A 22,331-nucleotide genomic window follows, 5' to 3' on the forward strand; every position below is an offset into this window, starting at 1 on the left:
ATTCCTAATATGAATGATTGTAAAAGAGCCGAAATCTGTGATCCTATGGACACTTCCCTGGGATAAGTCCTACTATATATAGCACTTACTTCAGAGTAAATATGCATAGGGTTGCACTAGTTTCTAAAATAAGATTCTCACAAATATATACATGAAGCAATTATATATGCTCCCCCTCCCCCAAACAATTTTATGGTCTAACAGGTTCTTTGCTTTCTAAAATGTTGATAAATAAAATCTTTTTTTAAAAAAACCAAGCAGCAATACACATATTTGTTGGCTTATTTTTATCTGCAGTGGGGAAATCTTTCTTGCCAAGTTCTCAGAGGTTTTACATTTCAGGTTTTTGAAAAAAATGCACTTTAAAAAAAGCACAGAGTTTACCCCAAAACTTACACAGGAGCTTGAACCTAGTTTTAATCATCATAGGCGCAATGCCAAAGAAAAGCACATGTTATTGCATGCCTAGGTTTGTGATTTCCCCAGTTCACTCCCATGAACACAAGGCCTATTCCATACACACAAGCCTGCAGCTACATTTATTTCAATAGATGCCAAACAGCAACACTGCATGGAAACATGACTTCATCGTTCGTTCGTTCGTTCGTTCGTTAGTGTGTTTGTTAATGCATTTCTTCTTCACTTTTTATCCAAGGAGCTCAAGGTGATGCACATGGTTCTCCCTCTCCCTAGCTTTTCCTCACAACAGCCCTGTGAGGTGGGTTAGACTGATTAACAGTGGCTGGCCCAAGGTCACCTAGTGAGCTTCATGGCAGAGTGGAGAGTCTCTCAAGTCTTAGGCCATCACTTTAACCACTACACGACCCTGACTTTGTTTTATTTATTTATGTACTGGTTCCATTTACAGACCACTTACTATCTGAATATCTTGAAATGGTTTACACTAGATTAAAATACATAAATATACATCTAAACACAGTAAGTACCATCAAAACCACATAAGTACCATCAAAACATGAATACGTAAACAATATCAATATACCTAAAAACAATATTGATAAAAGTCTAAGAGCACTACAAGGCAGTATAATGTGAAACTACCATCAAAACAACACGCATCATTCATTCATACAACCAACTCAACCCATCTCATTCATGCTCCATTCCACACAACTAGTATAATCATTCAAGACCTCAAACATTCCATCAACCAACCACATGGATCTACACCACTCTAAACCAGTGGTGTCCAAACTTTTTTCAAAAGAGGGCCAGATTTGATGAAGTAAAGGGCTGTGAGGGCCGACCAAAGGTCCAACCTAAGTTATTGACCTTTTTTTAGGATTGAAGTTGCTGACCTTTTTGTTGTTGGGTTTTTTTGGGGGGATTTTAGCCCAGGAAATAAACTGTCACAGGGGCCAGATTAAAGCAAACGGCAGGCTGGATTAGGCTCCTGAAATGGTATTTGGACATGCCTGCTCTAAACCATATGACAACCCACAGTCAAAGGATTGCTGCCAAGCATATACGTTACTCTCTCAAACTCTAAAGTAACACTGGGCTCGTGTCCCACATCCCCGGTACCATCAAATACTCCCTTTCCCTTCTCTCACTTGAGAGGGGCCGAATTCTATACCAGAGCAGGCTTTCACCCTGGAAAATATGAAACCACTTCCACCCACCCACCCATCCACTCACTCACTCTCAACTACATGACCATAACATACATTGCACTGCACAACCTCAACTCTTGATAGGTACCAAATCAGCACTGGAAAAAGTCACAAACACCAGTGACAACTGGCTGGCCAGCATCTCATGCTCTAGCTACTACTCCCTCATCCCACCCCAATATAGGTGCTCATCAGAGAAAGGCGGAACTGTGTTAACATCAAAATTGAGCTCAACAAAACTTCTGTCATCTTGTCAAGTCATTGTTTGTTTGTTAAAAAACAAAACACTGAAAATATGGTTTTAGGAACCATTTGTCCAGATCAAGAAAAATGGACTAGAGAACTAGTTCTTCCTGTGCTTATATTTCATGACATTTAAAGTGACAGGCACAGCTGTTTCCCATGTACCTCCTCTGGTAGTAGACCATTATATTCAGATATGGCCACAAACAAGAACCATTTAGTTTACTGCAAAACATGAAAGAGAACATATTGCCTCTGAAGAAAAAAACACCCATAAGCAGACAGAAAGGCACTTTAGCTCCAATCTTCAAAGTAACCTCCACTGTTTTTCCAGGTGTCATATAGTTCATTAGGGATAAGGCTTACTTGTTCCTCTTCATGAGTGAACAGGAGAGCAAATACAGGAGATTTGCATGCATAAGATCTGGCAATTTCAACTGTACTGAGGGAGGGAAGCATCTTGAGTATTGAATAATGGGCAGGTTTTGTGAGTCTGAGGGCACATGCTCATTTACTTTTATCTGCATATAGCACCTAATATACTTGACATACCTTTATGAACATTAGGTGATAATGAAATCTAAACAACATAGTGTTTAGCATAGCCTCTCGTAGTGCCAACATATAGTAAGAGATCAGGATCTAACGAGCTTACCCGCATTCTGCAACCTCCAGAACAATTTGTGTGGTAGATGTCATGTTTTAACAGAGACTTACATGTGTAGACCCAAGTTCCTGTGGTCTCAATCCATGCAATTTATACTGCCTTGCCCTGATGTTAGATTTTATAACCAAATATGTGTTAGCCTCCAATTTGTGCATGCAGACCTCTGTTCCAATATGTACATGTCAGTTGGAAGACTAGTCTTGCATAACTCTGATTAGCCATTGTGCATAGGCACAATGTAGTCTAATATCAAACAGGGTGCTTCTGGGGGGCGGGGATGCCAAAGCTTTTGCTAATGCTGTGTATTAAGTGCTTGTTGGTGGTGTTGTTTAGTCGTGTCCGACTCTTCGTGACCCCATGGACCAGAGCACGCCAGGCACTTCTGTCTTCCACTGCCTCCCGCAGTTTGGTCAAACTCATGCTGATAGCTTCGAGAATACTATCCAACCATCTCGTCCTCTGTTGTCCCCTTCTCCTTGTGCCCTCAATCTTTCCCAACATCAGGGTCTTTCCAGGGAGAATTCTCTTCTCGTGAGGTGGCCAAAGTATTGGAGCCTCAGCTTCAGGATCTGTCCTTCCAGTGAGCGCTCAGGGCTGATTTCCTTAAGAATGAATAGGTTTGATCTTCTTGCAGTCCATGGGACTCTCAAGAGTCTCCTCCAGCACCAGTATTAAGTGCTAGCCCAGTGCTAGAACTTTCTCATCATCTGGAAGTTGGAAATAAGCCGCATGAGGGCCGGAGTCAAGTGAGGGGGACCATCTAAATGGGTGGGGGCACTAGAAGGATGTCAGAGGGGGGTGGGTTGATTTTCTGAGATGCAGCAGGAGGGAAAGAGCTCCACTGTAATGCAACTGAGCAAAATGGCCAGCGTCTATAGAAGGAAGTACCATTCCTGTTCTGGACACACTTGCCTGCTGAGTTGCCACACCCACAACAGAACAGCAGCTGCCCAAGTTTCCTCCACCCTCCTGGCTCTAGGTATGCTTTATTGCCATGCCCATCCCTCCTTCTCAGACTCTCTCCCCTTGGCAGCATAAGGTGACAAGCAGGCAGACAATAGGAACTTGCAGACGCACTGCTCTGGCAGCAGGCAGCTGAGAGTGCTGCAGGGCTGAGGGGGAAGGGATCAAGCAGCTCTTTTGCCTTCTCTCACAAGATCTGGCCACCACTTTCTCACTATCTGCAACACTGCTGCTGCTCTGCAGAAGATGCTTATGAATAAAACCATATTATGCACTTACGCCCGTCAGCAGTGGTGCATATAGAAATGTGTTTTAAAAAACAAGATGGACAGGGCATGTGAGATAACTGACAAGAGTCCCCAAACCTACAGACACTTTATCAGTTTTACTCATCGAAGAGTAGAGAGAGATGGTGATGAAGACGCTAGCACGGAATTGCATTTTAAATGTAACAGACAAACCCAAAAAAACGAAGGATGGAATAAGCAGAACATGAATGGGTCAGGATAGGAAATGAACTGTTTCAGGAGAATGTCACCTGGATTGTTCGCAAAAAAAAACCCGTGACCTAATAATGAATAAAGGGCTAATGTGGAAGCACTCCTTGTTTTAAGCACTATAGGCATAGTGAAAAAGAGCCAAAAAGTAATGTCAATAGGTGCCCATGAAAATATTTCCCTAGTTACTATCATACTAGTAGTGAAATGAATACAAAGCCATAGGAAAGTAACAGAAGAGTTAAAAATACATTGCATTAGCATAACTGCATGTTGTTGGGTTTAGATTAATTAGGGTTTGTATTGACCTTAAGGCTCATTGTGCTTAAATATTTTCAATCCAGAACTCTAATATTTCACCTTCTTGTATATGTGTTTATTACAGCAGTGTGGTGTGAACTTAGAATCTCATCTCCCAACAGAAACCGGGATACAGAAAGAAGTGCAATGTAGTGGCAAGGTAATAGGAAGTTAACACACTTGATAAAAAGGCTATTACATCCAACCAGAAGTAGTTACCTCATTTCTCAACAGAAATTGGGAGACTGAAAGGAAATGCAAGGTAGTTTCAAAGTAATAGGAAGTTAACACACTTGTTTAAAATGTCATTACATCCAGCTACCTGTTTTTGTGTGCATGTATCTACTGATGCTATCCCTATTTCAGTCTTTTCAGAACCAGTTTAAACTAGGCCATGAAACATTACATAGCCTAAGATATCTGGAAATGCAAAGTCAGCTAGATCAGTTTAATTCTTAATACAGTATCCACATTCTGATAATAAATGTTATAGATATCAAGTCAGCCATGAACAGAACACTGGGTGGCCTTAGACTCTCATTCTCAGGATCCCATCCGGAATGCAGCCTGGCCCTATTAGAAACCAGACGGAGCCATTCATATTGGCTTTGAGACCTGGAAGACCTGCTCCCTTGCCTTGCATTTTTCCATCAGGCCTGACAGGGTGGGGCCCTGACTCCCAACTACAAAAGCTGAAGCTGCTGAAGAAGCCAGAGATCATCTTGGCTGCCTCTTAGTACAGATCCAGGTCACTGAGTCTGAGCTTCCGCAGCTGCCACCTGCCGTGAACCACCCTAGGCAGGATTGGTAGCAGCAGCAGCAGCAATGTCCTATGCTTAAGATAATATTGTACTGTCTTGCTAATTATGCTGTTTTAAATGTGCATTTTACATTTGACTTCCTTTAGCATTGTTTTCTCTTGAAATGTTTAAGATTTAAAAAATGTGTTAACATTACATGCACAATCTGTAGTTGATCTCCTTTGCAATGTTTTATTTTGGAATCTTTTAAGATAATATTTTAGTTTCCTGTTCATTCTGTTGCTTTGAATGTATACATTATATTTGACTTTCTTCACTAATGTTTTATTCTGGGTTGTTTTATTTGATGTTTTAATGCAGGTTTGTAAATCACTTTGAGGTGTTTTTTCCCCTTAAAAATATAAAGCGGTATAGAAACGAAATGAATCATCATCATCAACTTAGTCTCAGCAGAAAGAGTACATGACTATGGACTGGCTGGGTGGCTCTCACACCACTCAAGCCTTTGCCACCCGGTACCTGGTGGGTGCTCCATGACCAGGCCAGAACTCTACTGACTGGGCCATGAAACACCTCAGGTGGCTTAATTACTCTTCAGATTGAAGTGGACCTCCTGCCACACTTAAAGAGTACAGTCATGACTAAGGTCAGACAACAGAGGAAAGAAGCCTTATACAGGTCTCCCAGAAGACTCAACTGACCAAGCCTCATGATACTGTGTCACTGGGCTGGATGAAGTCTCGCAAAACTTGTCAGTGGCTGTAGCAAGTGGTGGTGACATGGCCTGCCTCAAAAGAAGCAAAACTGCTTGGGCCAACCCTGTCTGGTTGTTTTAAGGACTATCAAGACAGCAGGTGTGAAGAGCTATACAAATACAAAGGACCTGTTTTTCTTATTAGTAACCAAACTGCCACACTACAAAAGTGACTATTTATCTTATTGGGCATATCTTAGCTGTTCATTAAGTCAGGTGACCGTGGAACAGATTAAGTGTATTTACACAGCGATTTAGCAGAGCAAATGGCATGCAACACTACCTCCAAGAGAGTTGCTTGTCAAATCATTATTCACCTGATCCAGTGGCATTTTGCAACTCCGTGTATGCATGTCATATATTAATCACTATCTGGGGTGGGGGTGGGGGGCTTGAGTGTACACACAGAGCTTCACAATTAATTTCAATGGAGAGACGGTTCTGGGCATATTCTGGTTTTGGTTACCCTGAAGCAAAACTCTTCTACAGGAGCTCCCATAGTAACACAAACATCCTAATACAAACACTGTTACAGGTGTTAATTAACCCAAGCAATGCTGAGTTGTTTGAGGTAGCATTTCATGCAGCTATGCAGTAGTCACTGTGCTAATTTTGCATCTATTTCAGCTTTAACATAACTATCACATTTCTTTTTTTTACATATAATTTCCATGTGTATTATACCTACCAAAAGAAAATGGCATTTCAGCCATATTTTAAAGTAGGCTCTGGTCCACATGCCACAATAAATTTGTTATAAATTTGTTAAATTTGTTATTTTGGAAGGTGCCACACTGCTCTTGCTTTTTTAACATTGTTTTGAGCTGCAGCCTTTGTTTTTGCCACTACAAACCCATATTTTACCTGCAACTTTATAAATCTATATTGCCACTTTGCATATCCTACCAAATGAAATTCTAATGGTTTCCATGGTATAGTTGTTTTACCCCCTTAAGCATAGGGTAGAAAAGGCCAACCATTTTTATGCTACGAAATGGAGATGAAAGACAGCAATTTTTTTGTGCTCCTACTGAAGTTGTTTGCAATGCATGTTTCTTTATCAGTATTCAGCTTAGTGGTAAGATAAAGACAACATGAGTAGCACAACTTACTGCTAAAAGCAAGCCAAAAACATTCCTCTAGCATTCTTATAATCTACTCAAAGAACAGGTGAAATTGTCTGGTATTCAAATTCCTACTGCTAAAGTTATAAAAATGCACTAAACTAAAAAGAACACCTATTGGCTAAACAAGTGACAGAATTGCAGTTAGGACAGATGCCAGTGTCTATGTAGAAATCAGCACACTCTTACTCAACTTCTGGGACCTGTGCACTATTACTTTATGTGCCCACATTTCAACATTTTAGGCAATCACCCCACACAGCAAATTCATCCAAGACAGTAAACAATATAAAATTCAGTAGTATTAAACCAAGCTTGAAAAACCTAAAAACAACTATGAACCCTTATGCTAAATATGAAAGTGTCTTTTTCATCTTGTGTGAAACATCTCAACAACAACAAATCCCCCATAGGTTTTTTTCTCTACCTGTGCAAGCCTTGGGGCTTTCCACTTGCACTGGTGGTACTGTTTTGGCTACATAATCAATGGCACTTACAACATGAATGTTGGATATAGAGGGACTGATTATCAAAATGTCACGACAGAGCATCTTTCCCCCCACTGCTGGACCAGATATTCAATTTCTGATAGATACCATTATGGGAGGTTTTTTATGGGGCTCCCCCTAAATTTTTAATTTAGTAAATTGTAGACTTTAGCTAATATTTGGAGTACTAAGGGAAGATGCTGGCACAAAAATACAGGCTGAGCCAGTTCTTCTGTTTAAGGAGATCAGCTGACAGAGGTGCCATCAAAGAACAAAGGTGAGGGAAGGGCCATTGCCTTGACAAAAGATATTGGCATTCAATGTCAATCAAGGGGGGGGGGAGTTCCTCCCCCAGCTGTGTGTAAGCAAGAGACAATAGCAGAGTTAGGAGGGGGAAATTTCTAGGGTTACGGGAGGTATGATGTCACCACAGGAAAAAAGAATGCCCTTTTTACAGACAGCCTGAGTTGCATATGGAGGATTTGGGGGAAGAATGAGGAAGGGGCCAGAACTCCATGCATACAGGCTGGGAGCATGACTGGCTTTGCTCTGGGCACAAGCTTGCTGAAGCTATGAGGGGAGCAACAAGAGATGGGGTGTAATGTTCTGCACCCCCTCCACTGAAATCTCAGCTGTAAATATGTGTAAATAAACCATATTTCTTAAAGACACAACAGTGTCTGCTGTGCCTCATTCCAAAAGAACACAAACCCTGGTTAAGTGCCAAGACCCCTGGAATTTGCTGCCACTCGGCAGAGATTGGGGTCACCTATAACAATGCACAACAACTTATAGGTAGCATCTGATAGATCTAAACACAAAGGGCATGCCCTAAGAAAACTAGCTACAGGGAGAGCTGAATGCTATGCAGTTGCTTCTAATGTTACTGGGTGATATCCAAGTAATTTATGCTCAAGAGTAGACGCATTGAAATTAGTAGACTAATTGATTTCAATGGTAATAGTCAATGACTAACACTGAATATCATCTATTATCCACAGGAATAGAGAACCTAATATCATCACAGACAACTTCATTATGGCCTAATCTATACAGAAACAGCAACTGTAAACTGCTTCTCAGGTATAGGAGTACAGATGCGGATTTTAGTGTGGTGGGGGCATATTCTTGACCAATCTACCATGAAAAAAACCCTACACAGGGAATGCTAACTACCACATTAGGGTGGAAAGAAAGGCTGGAATTCTGTTACCTCGCTTCCAATCTTCTCCTTTATTTTTAACTTTTTCCAGCTGTTCTTGCCTCTGTAGCCTGGTGAGAATCTGAGGCAGGCTAGCCCCCTCTCCCCAAATCAATTAGAGTAAAATAGCCATGGGCATAGCCAGGGGAGACAGGAAGGGGCAGCTGCCCCCCCCAATCAATAAAAATACATAGCAAACTGAGGTTTTCCCCCCACTAACAAAAATCCTGGCTACGCCCATGAAAATAGATGTTGGGTTCACAGTTAAAATAGGCGATGATTAGCAAGCCAGCAAAAAAAATGCATAGTTTGCTTCCAGAAAACAAACCATGGTGGGTTCAGACATTTAAACAAACCACAACTTGGCTAAACCAACCATGTCTTCACATTATGTTCCAAGCAGGCCATTATGAATTTGGGTAGACTGAGAGCGATTGGGCCAAAGTCACTCAAGTGAGCTTCATGACTTAAATAAAGATCTTAACATAGATCTCACTGGGCCAAGTCCATTGCTCTATCCACACAACACCAAACAAATGCAGTTGCTCCATCTGCAGTCTGAAGGTGGAACAGTTTTACCTCTTCATTTGCTGTTCGTGTGTAACTGTCTGAAGAACTACTGTGACACACATCTTACTCATGGTCAGAGCTACAGTTTAAGAGGTGGATATGACCACAGGTGATTTTGCATGTCAGAGCTCTAGTATATTCTTTGGAAGCTATATTGTCAGAGGGAACTCAAAACCAGTAGCAGCTCTCATATTTGTAATCTGCACTACCAGATGGGAACACATGATAATAGCATTCTTAAAACTTGCAACTTTCTTAAGGATGCATTGGAAATCAGATATTCCTTCAAATTTTCATGTTTTTGCTTTGCAGTTGTGTCCACTTCTTAATTTGTTTTTGTCACACTTGTATTTTGCTCACTTGTCAAGGAATTCAGGGTATGTGGATATTATCCCACATAAAATAGGAAAGGTTATGTAATAAGTAATTTGTTCAATGCTATCCAGTGAACCCTTTAGCAACCCAACGTCTGCAGCCAAAGACATTATCGGTCATTAACTGAGCAGTAATAAAAAGGTTCCAAACTCATCTTTGTGGTCATGCTGAAAAGGAGAGGGCTTGAAGTTCACCTTGGCTTATTCATGTCACACTGAACGTTCTGCCATGACATCCAGATGTTGACACTATGACTCTCCTTGTAAACAGCCTGTGTTTAAAGGCAGTATAGAACATAACACCCTAAGTTATCTTTAAAATGTACTGTACCTTCTTTTAGGACTTTGGGATGAAGCCAAGTAGTAATCTCAACCTTTTTAACTAGAATTCTAATTGACACTGCTAAGGTATATTTTTAAAAAGGAGGGAGAAGAGCAGTATAAATCAGCTGCACAAGAGTATACCTCTTTAAAAGACAAATACACACACACACTCCCAAACATGTTATCTTTAAAACAGGGTATAAAAACCAGACAATCTGAGCTGCACTTAGAAAGACCGCAATCTTAGAAATTCACCAGTGCTGTAAAAAGTGGAAGATTACTACCAGTAATCGTACTGGCTAGCAGGACTTATTTACAATGGGAGGAGGAGGGGAGTGACAGGATGGGGGATGGGACAAGAGACTCAAAGTGGAAACATTGCAACAGAAATCAAATTGGCACTGAAGAAAAGCAGTTAACAGCCACAACAAAGCATGTAAGTCATGGGTCAAGGAGCTGGTCAAGTAGAAGAGCCCCTTCAGCTCCTGGCACTCTGTTGCTACTTGCCGTGAACAAGGCTTTGAAAACGACAAGCAGCAAGATATTGTGGAAGAGTCTTTCAACACAAACTAACCCCTCAGAAGGCAGCACATTTTCCATGTCGTTGCAAAAGCTTTTTTTTTAAAAAAAAAAAAAAAGCATTGCTACACCCAAGTTTAGATAACACTTCACCTCTAAAATATAAGTTTTGGCTAGGTCTACTCAACTGAGAAACCACAGGGAAAATGAAACCTCATTCAGTAAATTTACGATTTGTCCTCTCAAGCACAACAGATGGTTCAGAACATTTGCGTTGCCAACTGTATTTATCTGACAGATCTCCGAGTCTGTTTTCTTTCATTTCGCTTTAGTTATTTCATCTCTGAAGCATCATTTCCCAGTTAAGATTATATCCAGCATTTTTCTCAGATATATCCCTGCTTCTAGTTAAAACATTTAATTTCTGGTTTTCCATACTCCTTTTTTTTCAAAACTGAGAACTTGTCCACCACAATTCTTGGATTTAGGCATAATAACAAGCTATGCTTTAGTCTCCCTCTCCTTACAAGAGCTGCAATATCAGCTGTGTTTGTTATGTCCAAACCCATACAAATTGTGTTTAGTCTCAACTCAAGGGAAACAAGCCAAGTGGTTTCTAATATTGGCCTGTTTCCCAACCCGGGGTAGCTGATGTGTGTTCTCCAGATGTTTGACATCAACTCCCATCAAGCATATCCAATGGTCAAGCAACATGGAAGTTGTAGTCCAATACCCACATGGCATCTCAATGGCTATTCCTATCATTAACACAGCTTGTCCAGATTCAGGCATAGGAACAAACTGTGCTTAGTTGAAAAGAGAAAGATAAAACATCTAATCTCTTCCTTGCAGGTACGGCCTGTGGCTTGATCACTTTACACTAAATGATCGTTTAGCCATTACTTTCAAACATAGCCAGCAAAACATTCTGATTTTAAACCTCTTACACTTCTCACAATTATATTAAGCTCTACTTTCTTGTTCCAGCCTCTTGCAGCAAAAGTGGCAATTATGTCTGCCTGCATTTCTTTCATAAAATATTAACAAGATATTTGTCTTTTAAGATTAATTTGAAATTGGAACTCCATTAAATACACACAAAAGAGAAACAACAGTCAGAAAAATAATTGAGAGAAGCATTAGCAATGGGAAAATGGTATGTATTAAATTACTTCAGTTCAAGATAGGAATCGAGGATTATTCTGACACTTGGCTGCCCTTTGACGAATACCCAGACAAAGCAACTGTCACTAGCTATAAAACTTAAGAGACCATGTTCTTTCTTTTGTCCTCAAATGCTATTTTCACCAGCTGCTTTTGGGATAATCTTGAGGAAAACGCACACCAGATAATTAATTTGAAGTAATTTCAGCTTCCTTCTCTCCTTGATAAATTTTTAATGCAACCTACAAAACTGATGCTTACTGTTATTTACAAGGTTCAAGAACTAAAATATAAAGGTAATAGAATTGCCATATTTACTTTAGCAAAACAAGAACAAAAAAATTACCACAATCAGGATAGCATATTGATAAATATATAAAGAAACGGTACATTAGAATAGGTTAAACACATCAGTACAGAGAAAGAGAATTCCCTTATTGGAAATTATGAGATGGTGAAATTACTGTTTATGGGGATCTGTATTTTAGGCGCTTGATTACCCTTTTGGGGTCATAGTTTAAACAGAGCAGAGCTTACAGAACCAGAGAACACGCACAAGGAGCTAATGGCAAGAAGAGGCTACTACACCTCATCAGTCTAGCCAGAACAGGAGATCTAGGTAGTCAACAGGGCAGAGATGAGAACCTGTGATCTTGCAGATGTTCCTAGACTCCTGGCCATTGGGCTTGCTGACTGATGTGAGCTGGAGTGTTACAACATCTAGAGGACCACAGTTTCCCCAAGCCTACAATGAGGAGTGGCTTGGTTTGGGAAGTTTTTTATGCTAAAAGGCAAAAGTTAAGTAGCTACAATTGTCCATTATCACTATCTACAACATGGTAATATTGCTCTCATCATACAGAGTTGCTGCTCTAGAAATGCCTGTAGCATAACTAGGATAGCCACCTTTTGGAGGTTGACCATCTGCCTGACCCAGTATACATCACTCTGGTCATTCCAACTGATGACCATACAGTATGAGCCCCTGAAACAGATCCATTTTGCTTTTTGTCTGTGCGCTCACACACTATTTTAATGTTTTGTTTTTATTATACAGTGGTACCTCGGGTTACAGACGCTTCAGGTTACAGACTCCGCTAACACAGAAATAGTACCTCAGGTTAAGAACTTTGCTTCAGGGTGAGAACAGAAGTCGTGCACCGGCGGTGCAGCGGCAGGAGGAGGCCCCGTTAGCTAAAGTGGTGCTTCAGGTTAAGAACAGTTTCAGGTTAAGAATGGACCACCAGAACGAATTAAGTTCTTAACCCAAGGTACCACTGTATTGTGCTCTGCTGTATTGTGTACAATATCATAATGAGATCCCACTGGGATCTAATTACCTGTAGCAGCTTAGTGGGCTGGAGAAAGCAGTTTGGATTTGAAGTACTTCCTCCAAATGGAGCATTTTTCTCTCTGCAGAGAAAAAGACTGTTCCGTTTGCAGGCAGCACTTTGAATACAAACTACTTCCCCAACATATGTAGGAAAAAATGGTACATCTTTAAAAAGGTCATTCCTCCTTCTACAGAGGAAGGAGTTTAGGTTTCAAGTGATTGCTCCAAAAAGACTCTGAAGAAGTGCCCAGTAACTGCAAATGAGCTGATCAGCAGTTACAGGAAACCCCCTTGAAAGTGCACTCTCACTGCCAATCAGCTGATTGTCGCTGGAAGTGCATCTACAAAGGAGTGCACCTGTAAAGGAGATTGCTGTAACCACTGGCCAGCTGATCTGCAGTTACAATGATCTTTTAACTCTGACATGCACAGTCCGCATGACATTAGACCATCAGGTGACTGGCAGGCAGGCAATCTTGCCCACCCATCAAAGTTGGCCTACGGATACAGCAGGGGGAGGATGAAGAATAGTGATCAAAGTTACCAACAGCATGGATGTCCAGCAACGTAGTTGCTCCTGAACAGACTCAATCCCAGCTCCTAAAAGAACCAGATCTCTCTTTCTGCATATTCTGATCTCTAACCTATATAAGAAACATTTTTTTTAGTAGCACATAACATATATAACCTCATTTTCCAAGTCCCAAAATGTCTGATGGTTCAGTGTCAGGGAGACTGATGCTAGACAAACAACTGAACTTTAGATTAGATTTATAATGTAGATAGCATGTCTTGTGATTTTACTGCCGCTTCTGTATTTATTTTGTAACACTCCCCCTCTCCCAATCCTGACACAGAGCAGTCTTAACTGAAATATATATTAACTCTGCAACAGGGTACATGTTTACTCAGTAGTAAATCCCACTGAGTCCAATAAGGTTTACTGCTTAGTAGGCTTAATACTGGAATTGCAGCTTTGACATGCAGTACATAAAAGTATAGACATGTACAGTACCGTACAAGAAATACGTGTTACTGCCTTTCATTTGTATTAACAAACATTAACTCTCAGAAGAACATAAATACACTAGCAGTTTCCTGATCCTTATACTAAGTACATAATACCTTATACTTTCCGAATAACTTTTAGAAACTCAAGGATGGTTAACTTGAACCCATAATGGAAATTTTTTATAAACTCAAGGACCATAAAATATTTCATACTTTAAAATGATTTGAAGAATAGTCGGATTAAGAATGATTATGTTGGTTTAAAGGCTCCTGGAAAACAAAACCCTCTTCAAATGTTAGGATTGTAAACAAGCTGAAGGCATTTCACCAAAATGTTTCAAATTTCACAACTCTGACATCCAAGAAAGCTGTTTTTAATCAATACAGGAATAACAAACACAAAGCTATTTTCCACATTCATGTTCTTCTATGCAATATTTTTGTTTTCCTTTTAAGTAAAAGATCTTTTGACATGCCCTCCACCCTCAAAAGATAAAACTGTAGACTGTGCAATGTGCTGTGAAAAATACCAGCAGCACAAACAGCACCACAATCCTGGCTCTCATGCAGCTGGAGAACCTTGATATATGATATACAATGTTAATAGATGGTTTTATAAGAATAATAAAAAGTAGTAACCACATCATGCTTATTCTGCTTGGCTTCCATACTAGCTCTCCCCCCCACCAAAAAAATAGTAATTATCCATTAACAACAGAGACATCACATATCTCTATAGATTCATATAATTGCTTATATCCAAAGCAATCAACTTTGTGACTTACTGTACGTTTTCCCAGGAGTACTAAGAACTAGAATGGAATTTGCCCACATGGAACTACCAATAGTGACACATAAATACTAGATTCATTAAGGCACATCCCCTGATAGTTGCCTTGAACTCCCAGCTGCTACCCTTTTGTGGTTGCAAAAACATAATTTGCTGAGATTCCCATGTGGAGCACAAGGACAACCTGTTTTGGCACAAAAACCAAATCTCATGTCAGCTTCTCAATGAGCAGACTGGTAAAGTGAAGGACCATCCCAGAAAGGACAACCCCTCCAATTTTATCTCTAACAATAAAATAAGTTTGTTTCCTTAACATAGTCCAATGACAGAAATTTTATGTAAGGCAATTGATTTATTAATGAATTTCATGTTGCACACCATTTTAACATGGTAAAACGCACTTGGAGGACAAGCAGAAAGGCTGATTGTCTGGGTTTTAATAAGTAGAAGAGTAGCATCTCTGAAAAAGTTTAGCATAATCAGATATAGGCAGTCTGCCTCACCTATTTCAACTATGGCCATTATTGCATTATTTCAACTGGTTCACCTGGTGCAGGGAATTGCTTTCTCCACTAACATGTGAATAATGTAAACAATGTATTCAGTTTCAACCTTCCCACTGGATACTGGCACCAAAACATAGCAGTGGGAGCTTGGCCTCAAGGGTCCACCTAAGAAGTCAGAATATGTATTTCAATCTACAGTACTGCTGGAACTTATTACCACCCCATTTCTAATGATGCTCTTCAACTCATAGCTTCCATTATCCCCAAAGGACCTGCCCATAATTTAGGAAGGAGCAGATAGAACATTCAATGTCATCTAGTTTGAGTTGGTTTCTTTATCAGCTAGATAAAGAAAGTAGATTCAATTAAAGCATTCACCTAGTAAATGGCTACATTTCCTACACTAAACAAAATACCAACTATCCCATAAAGACTAAGACCAATGAGAGACACATGAGCTAAATCTTCCCTTTGGTTATGGGAAGCTAATAGTCCATTAGGATACATTTATGGTGACCAGCCTACAAAGCTGCAAAGAGAAAGACTTCTTCAGAAATGTCTAGCATGATGGCATCTTGGACAACGACATTTATATATTCAGTTCTAACCCAAAGCAGACATTTGGATTTTGGATATAAAGAAAACAGGTAATAGTATCATCTTATCTGCACATCATATTAAATGACCTTATAGAGATATTCTGAGGTTTGCCTACACACATACACACAGGAAGTCAGTTGTCTGTGCATCACCGGTTATTTCTAAAATTAGACTAACAAGTTAAATGAGTTAATTAAAGAATACAACACTGCAGATCGCTATCATGTTTTGAGAGCTTAGTAGGGCTTGGTAGAGCTTTTTTTAAAAAACAACAACAGATACTTTATCAACTTTCAGAAATTGTTATGCATTTAGCTTTTGGCCATTAATTTGTACCTGTTCTTTATAGAAATCGGGGGGGGGGGGAGTTTTGGGAGTTGGCTGGCCTGTGCTTACTTAAAACCTTGAAGATATATTCCAACTTTTAGATTGTCTCTCCATGCTATTGGAATAGTAAAGGAATGTTCCCACGAATAAGTGAAAGGAGCTAGATTTCTCAAAACAAAACAGGTCTTTTTTTCACCTGCTAAAGCAATCCCATGATCCAAGTTCATTGAATATATGAACAGAAGACAGATCACTGAATAGGAGGAATGGGGAGTGTACGCGTACATACATACCAGCTTATTAAAATTGTGAAAGCGTATCTTCTGGGATAATAAAGAATAACGGAGACCAATTTTAACCTGTGAAGTCTGGTGTAGGCATTAGGCAGCAGCTCACTTCAAACCAGTTTTAAAACCACTCATTTTTAAATGTCTCGCATGCACACAACACCTGTTGAGAGAAAGCTACTGAGGGAGGTCAAAGCATCTCCTAACTCCTATCAGCCCCAGAAAACATGGCCAGTGGCCAGGGATTATGGGAGCTGTAGTTCAACAACATTTGGAGAGTCTAAGGGTCCCCACACCTGCTCTATGAAGTATCCTTGAAGTCTAATAGTTTGAGAATGGGCCTGACTTAAAAAAAAAATAGGCTGAAAGAAAAAGTGTCATCAAAATTATGGAAGATGTACTCTATAGAGTAGTAGTTGAATGTTGGACTTTGCTCTTAACTGGGTGCACCAAGCCATTCTGTTTTCACTGCAAAGGTAAGCCAGTCTTTGCTCCAATCATTAATAATCATTAATAGCGGTACTAAAAAATTCCAGGCAGAAAAACCAACACTGTCAACTTTGTTAAGGAAAAATAAAGTGTGAGAGATAGTTCATATAACCAGTTTTTTGTGTTGTTGTTTTTTTAACTCCACAAGGTGGGTAATAACCATAGGTTTGCTTGCAAGGTGAAGCCATACCAAGATCTAATTCTATACTACAATACCAGGAAAAGCCCAGGACCAGGTGAGCCTCCCTGAAGAGAGCATTTTAGACCCGGGGGGTCTGCACTAAAAGGTCTGCACTATTCCTTATCACCTTACATCTGAAAGGAGACACACCCAGAGAGGACCTCGAATGAAGATCTGAATACTCATGCAGGTTATATGAGGAAAGACAGTCTTTGATATCACTTTTAAAACTCTCTAGATGACTTGGAGCAGGGTAAAGCCCCAAAATGGACCATAAAGGAACTTGGTGTGGGTTTAAAACTGGTTAGATGGGCTAGGTTTCTGGAGCCTAAGTTGACCATCTAGCTGCTGTGCTTTGTATTATCTAAGGTTCCTGAACCATCATGGGCAGCACCACATACGATGCATTGTAGTAATCCAAATGGATTAAAAATATACCGTATGTACTAGCTAATGAATGCCCTTGAACAGGACAGCTGTTGAGAGAGAATGCAGTTGCAACAGGTGACACATTTACCTTACCAAAAGGCCTGAAAATGCCAAGTTGTTCAATGCCAAGTAGATTTCGCTTTTTACATTCAGAAAACTAAATGAAGCAATACGCTTCTCAAAACAGCCTTGACTGGAAAAAAAAAAATCCTGTTTTTTCCTTGGCAGGAAAACAAGGAGCAGTGCAATTACCATCTGCTCTAGGCTTTAATCATTTGCTGGCAATAAGAAGGTAAAAGAAACTTGATCATACTCTTAGACAGTAAGACTGAATATGCATTAATAAAAAAAACCTGAATTCAGTTTTAATTAAATGAAGCATCAACAAGGCACCCCCGTCTCTATTCTGTATTTTATTTCTGTTAGTATGGATTCTCTGGAAAAAGACTCTTTTATCTGAAGAGACCCTGGCACGTCAACATTTTTAAAAATTAAACTTATAATGCATGGGTAATGAATACTGCTTGAGAAGCATTTTTTAATTTTTTTTAATTAAAGCCTCATTCATTGATCTATTGATAAATAAACCAGATTTCCATAGAAATATTTCCATAGAAATATTGCAGGGCAATATACAACATAAAACCACAACACTGACAAAAACAACAGGTTAAGCTGTTAATCTTTATCACTCAACTAAGAGAGCAAGCATAAATTAAATTATTCAAAGTAACCGACTTCACTATTTCTATAGGGGATAATGCAAACATAGTTTATTGTTGTATGATGGAAGATGTTTATTTTTATCTTAACACTGCTTACCTCTGCTCTTGTGGATGTTCTTCCACATCCTCCTCTGATTCAGCCTAGTGGACAGAGAAAATACCATGAAATATAAGCAGCAAATATAAGTTTCCAACATACATTTGTATTTTAGCAATCCCAGAGCTGTTTAAGGATATTCTGTTCAGTGGAACCCCCTATACTGAATGATGTTTGAATCAGCCCACTTCATTTTGCTAAGCACTGATTTATCAGCGAAAACCACAAATTTAAGAACCAGTACAAGTGAGTTCAATATAGCTGAGGAAATTGCAGAGTCTGGTTTATCACATTTATCAGTTTAACAGTGGTCAATAATTTTAAGCAAACAAATAATACCTTATTCTAAATTAAATTCATTCATCTGTCCAGACTACATTTTTTTAATTTTAAAAAAAGTTAAGATGTGAAAAAATAGCAAGCATCACTACTGAGATTAGTAAAAGCAGTCAGTATAATTTCAGAAGGTAGCATAAACAGCCAAGTATATCACTCCAAACGGTCTTCAGAAAACCCCACAAGCACTGAAGCAGCATTTCCTAACCTTGCAACCACCATAAATTGTTGGGACTATTTGCAGGCTGGAGGGTGCCAAATTGTTGGTTGATGTTTTTTCAGTACAACCTTCCCTCATAACTGGAATTTTGAAATACTGAGTCATTTTCATCTTTTCAAACAACAGTGTCTATCAGTCCTCACCACTGCTGTGCTGTTTGGGACTGATGGGAACTTGAGTCCAACAGCATCGCTTTGTGGAACCACTTAAGTACCTGTGAACATCCAGGTACTTTCTTCTAATGAAAAATATTTTGTTATACTTGAGGTACCTTAAGTGCCAGCATGAAACACATCTGTTGCTTGTTGCCCACCCAAAAACCTAAAGTGTGTGCATTTAGACAAAATGAATCTGTATCAGCTATCCAGAGAAAACAGATGTACAAGCCATAAAATGTACCCATATAAGCTTTGCTCCTTCTGAGTTCATATAAAAACAAACCACCTCAAGTGACCAACATCCAAGCCTATCTTAGAAGAAAGGCCCATGGATAAAATGATGCAACACTTCATAGGTCAAACATATGCATTTTAATTGTTGTATTTTAGGGTTGCCATATTTCAAAAGGTACAATTCCTAATACCCGCAAACTTTGTTGAGCTTTTTTGGGGAAACCTCCCCCGCCCCCAACGGTGTTTTAAAGCTTTTTGGAGCTGTTTCCACTGCTTTTTCCATAGCACTACCATAGATCCAGGTTTTCCCTGACTAAATTCCCCTGATGCCATTTTTACACCCGAAAACCAGGACATGTCAGGAATTTTCCTGACATTTGGCAAGCCTATTGTTTTTCTACCACTACCACACCCCTATGTGTCCTCAGATATAGGAATGAGCAGCAAGAATAACTCATGTTTAACAAGTAATGGGGGGGCATCCAAAGGTTTACATGGCAGCAGGCCAATCTGCACTGCCAACTCTATTCTCAGGGAAGTTTGACCAACTCCTCTGAACACATATGAATACATGCGTTTGTAAATATGTGTCCAGCAAGATTATTCAGGCATCTTTTATTTAATGTTCAGCATCTTATTAACTCCACAAGCTAACTATACCATGATATCATTTCAGATAGCATTTGATTTCACTATGTCAAAAATCTAGCTATCTATTATTCACTGTATAAAATTTAGTTGATATAATATAATATGTGGATAGGATACCAGTGCACAGTCACTGTCAAGATAAGGCTAGAAGAATCACTTACAAATTGATGCTGTCCACCTGTTCTGCAGTTAGGTAAAGGCCCCTGACCATTAGGTCCAGTTGTGACCAACTCTGGGGTTGCGGCGCTCGTCTCACTTTATTGACCGAGGGAGTCAGCGTACAGCTTCCGGGTCACATGGCCAGCATGACTAAGCAGCTTCTGGCGAACCAGAGCAGCGCGCAGAAACACCGTTTACCTTCCCGCCAGAGCGGTACCTATTTATCTACTTGCACTTTGACGTGCTTTCGAACTGCTAGGTTGGCAGGAGCTGGGACCGAGCAACGGGAGCTCACCCCGTCGCAGGGTTTCGAACCGCCAACCTTCTGATCTGCAAATCCTAGGCTCTGTGGTTTAACCGACAGCACCACCCGTGTCCACCAAATGTCAATAATAAAAGCACCATCCAGATTTTTTTTCTTTCTTTTAAGTTGGGTAACAGCCTACATATCAGCAGAAAATTACAGCTGCTTGAAAACTCTTGGGAGAGTCCCGGAAATCACAGATTCATAAAAGATGGGAAGTAACATTCCATTCATAAACTCAAACTCTGGGAAACCAATTTCCCCAAAGCCCATTGCTGGCAACCCAGTGACTCATGGCAAGTAGTGAATCCAGTGTCATACATTTCGGAATCTAGGTGGATATGCTCAAATTATATGTATACCTCCCAATTCTCTCTTGAAGAATCTCTGTCAAGAGGCAAAAGAAGAATCCATTTCCCCCATGAAACCACATGCAACATCTGAAAGTTGCAACAGCTTCAACCATAGCTTTGTAACACAGGTGTGTATGTGCCGATGTGTGCAAATAATACCCTTAAAATAGACAAACTGGTGCATTCTCCTTACAGTTGGCTATATTCCTGCATGCAGGTTTGACGGCCAATGCCCTTAAGGATTTTGCTTCCCCCTTCAAAATGTTTCTAGGTTTGCTCAATTGAACTATATAGACAGCCCTAATAAAACATTTTGTGAATCCGTTGGCTATGGGGAAATTTAGAACAAAGCACTTTTTAGCTCTGGGTCATGGCTTGTGGCATGTTATCAGGATAAAGTTAATCTGTAATGGAGTTTAATTGTGGTATAAATGTGATTTAACACAAAGACTAAAACGACCTTCAGACTCCTTGTAGGCCTGTAATTCTGTAACCAGATTCTGCTATGCAGATTCCATATTTAGAGTTATTTTAAACCATCAATAGTAGTTCTTCAGTTTTTTTAACCAATCACTCTCTCTCTTTGAAAGTTTGCAACAGTGTATTTGTCAAAATACAGATGAAGGAAAGTATTACCAGCAGTCCTACACAAGCTAGTGATTAACTTTATCTGGCTATAACTCTTCATGCAACAAGCAAAAACAAAGATAGGGCTCTAATCAGCTGGCACCCTCTGCACCAATTTCTTCATGTATCTGGGGCAGTGTTCATATTTGGAGAAGCAGCAGCTGCTGCTTTATGTTTCCAGACTTGGCTTTGTCCAGCTTAATTTTGTTGCTTTCAATGTTTCTTTTGTTTCTCATTAGTTTCAAATTATAACTGTATCATATATTTCGTCTGAGTCCAAGAACTTTAGGAAATGCCCACAATAGCTTAAGTAAAATAAACGTGGAAGCTTGCTGATAATTGAGACAAAACTGTATTTTTAACACCTTCACAGCTGCTCCATTTTATTTAATCTTTGCCCACAAGTACCACCAAAATAAAAAAGGAAATACCAGTCCTTAAAAAAAAACCAAATTAACCAATGCTCCCACAAAGGAAAGTTCAAAGGAAACCTGTTATTTGTGGTTGCTTTTATATGCATTTTGATGGCATATATTCACATACAGCAATCACTGTTGCAGTGATGTATAAATACAAAAACATGCTTGTTTAAAGCATACCAAATACAACTCAGGTTCAGCTCTCCTTGGGCACCATAAAGTGCAGTTAGAGGCTGAGGGCAGGGAGGGCATCAGATATAGCCACTGCCACAAGGTCATTCCTACTTCCCTGAAAGTTAACTGGGAATCATTTCTTGAATATGCCCTCGTCATACAGCTGAGGGGACACAAGGAAATTTAGGTAACCACAGACACATATATGTATATGCAACATTTCTGTACAAATTCATAGTGGATAGGAGGGCTTGTTCAGAGAGACATCATTGGGAGAATGGTCACTGCACAACTGCTTGGCAGAAAGTGAGGGTCATCTCCATGCAAGCTGGTAAGCT

At 39.8% G+C, this 22,331-nt stretch overlaps 1 protein-coding gene across 5 annotated transcripts in view; it reads right to left on the minus strand.

The window, feature by feature from the left end:
• TMEM131L (transmembrane 131 like) overlaps positions 1 to 22,331 on the minus strand; it is a 68,957-nt gene that overhangs the window by 40,225 nt on the left and 6,401 nt on the right. For all 5 annotated transcript variants that reach the window (XM_081875212.1, XM_081875211.1, XM_081875210.1 and 2 more), the window contains exon 3: positions 18,359 to 18,402. In XM_081875212.1, coding sequence (XP_081731338.1) covers positions 18,359 to 18,402 — 44 coding nt within the window. The remainder of the gene's footprint in view (positions 1 to 18,358; positions 18,403 to 22,331) is intronic.

This window comes from Podarcis erhardii (assembly GCF_964252035.2).
Source record: "Podarcis erhardii genome assembly, chromosome: 9".
Classification (NCBI taxonomy): domain Eukaryota; kingdom Metazoa; phylum Chordata; class Lepidosauria; order Squamata; family Lacertidae; genus Podarcis; species Podarcis erhardii.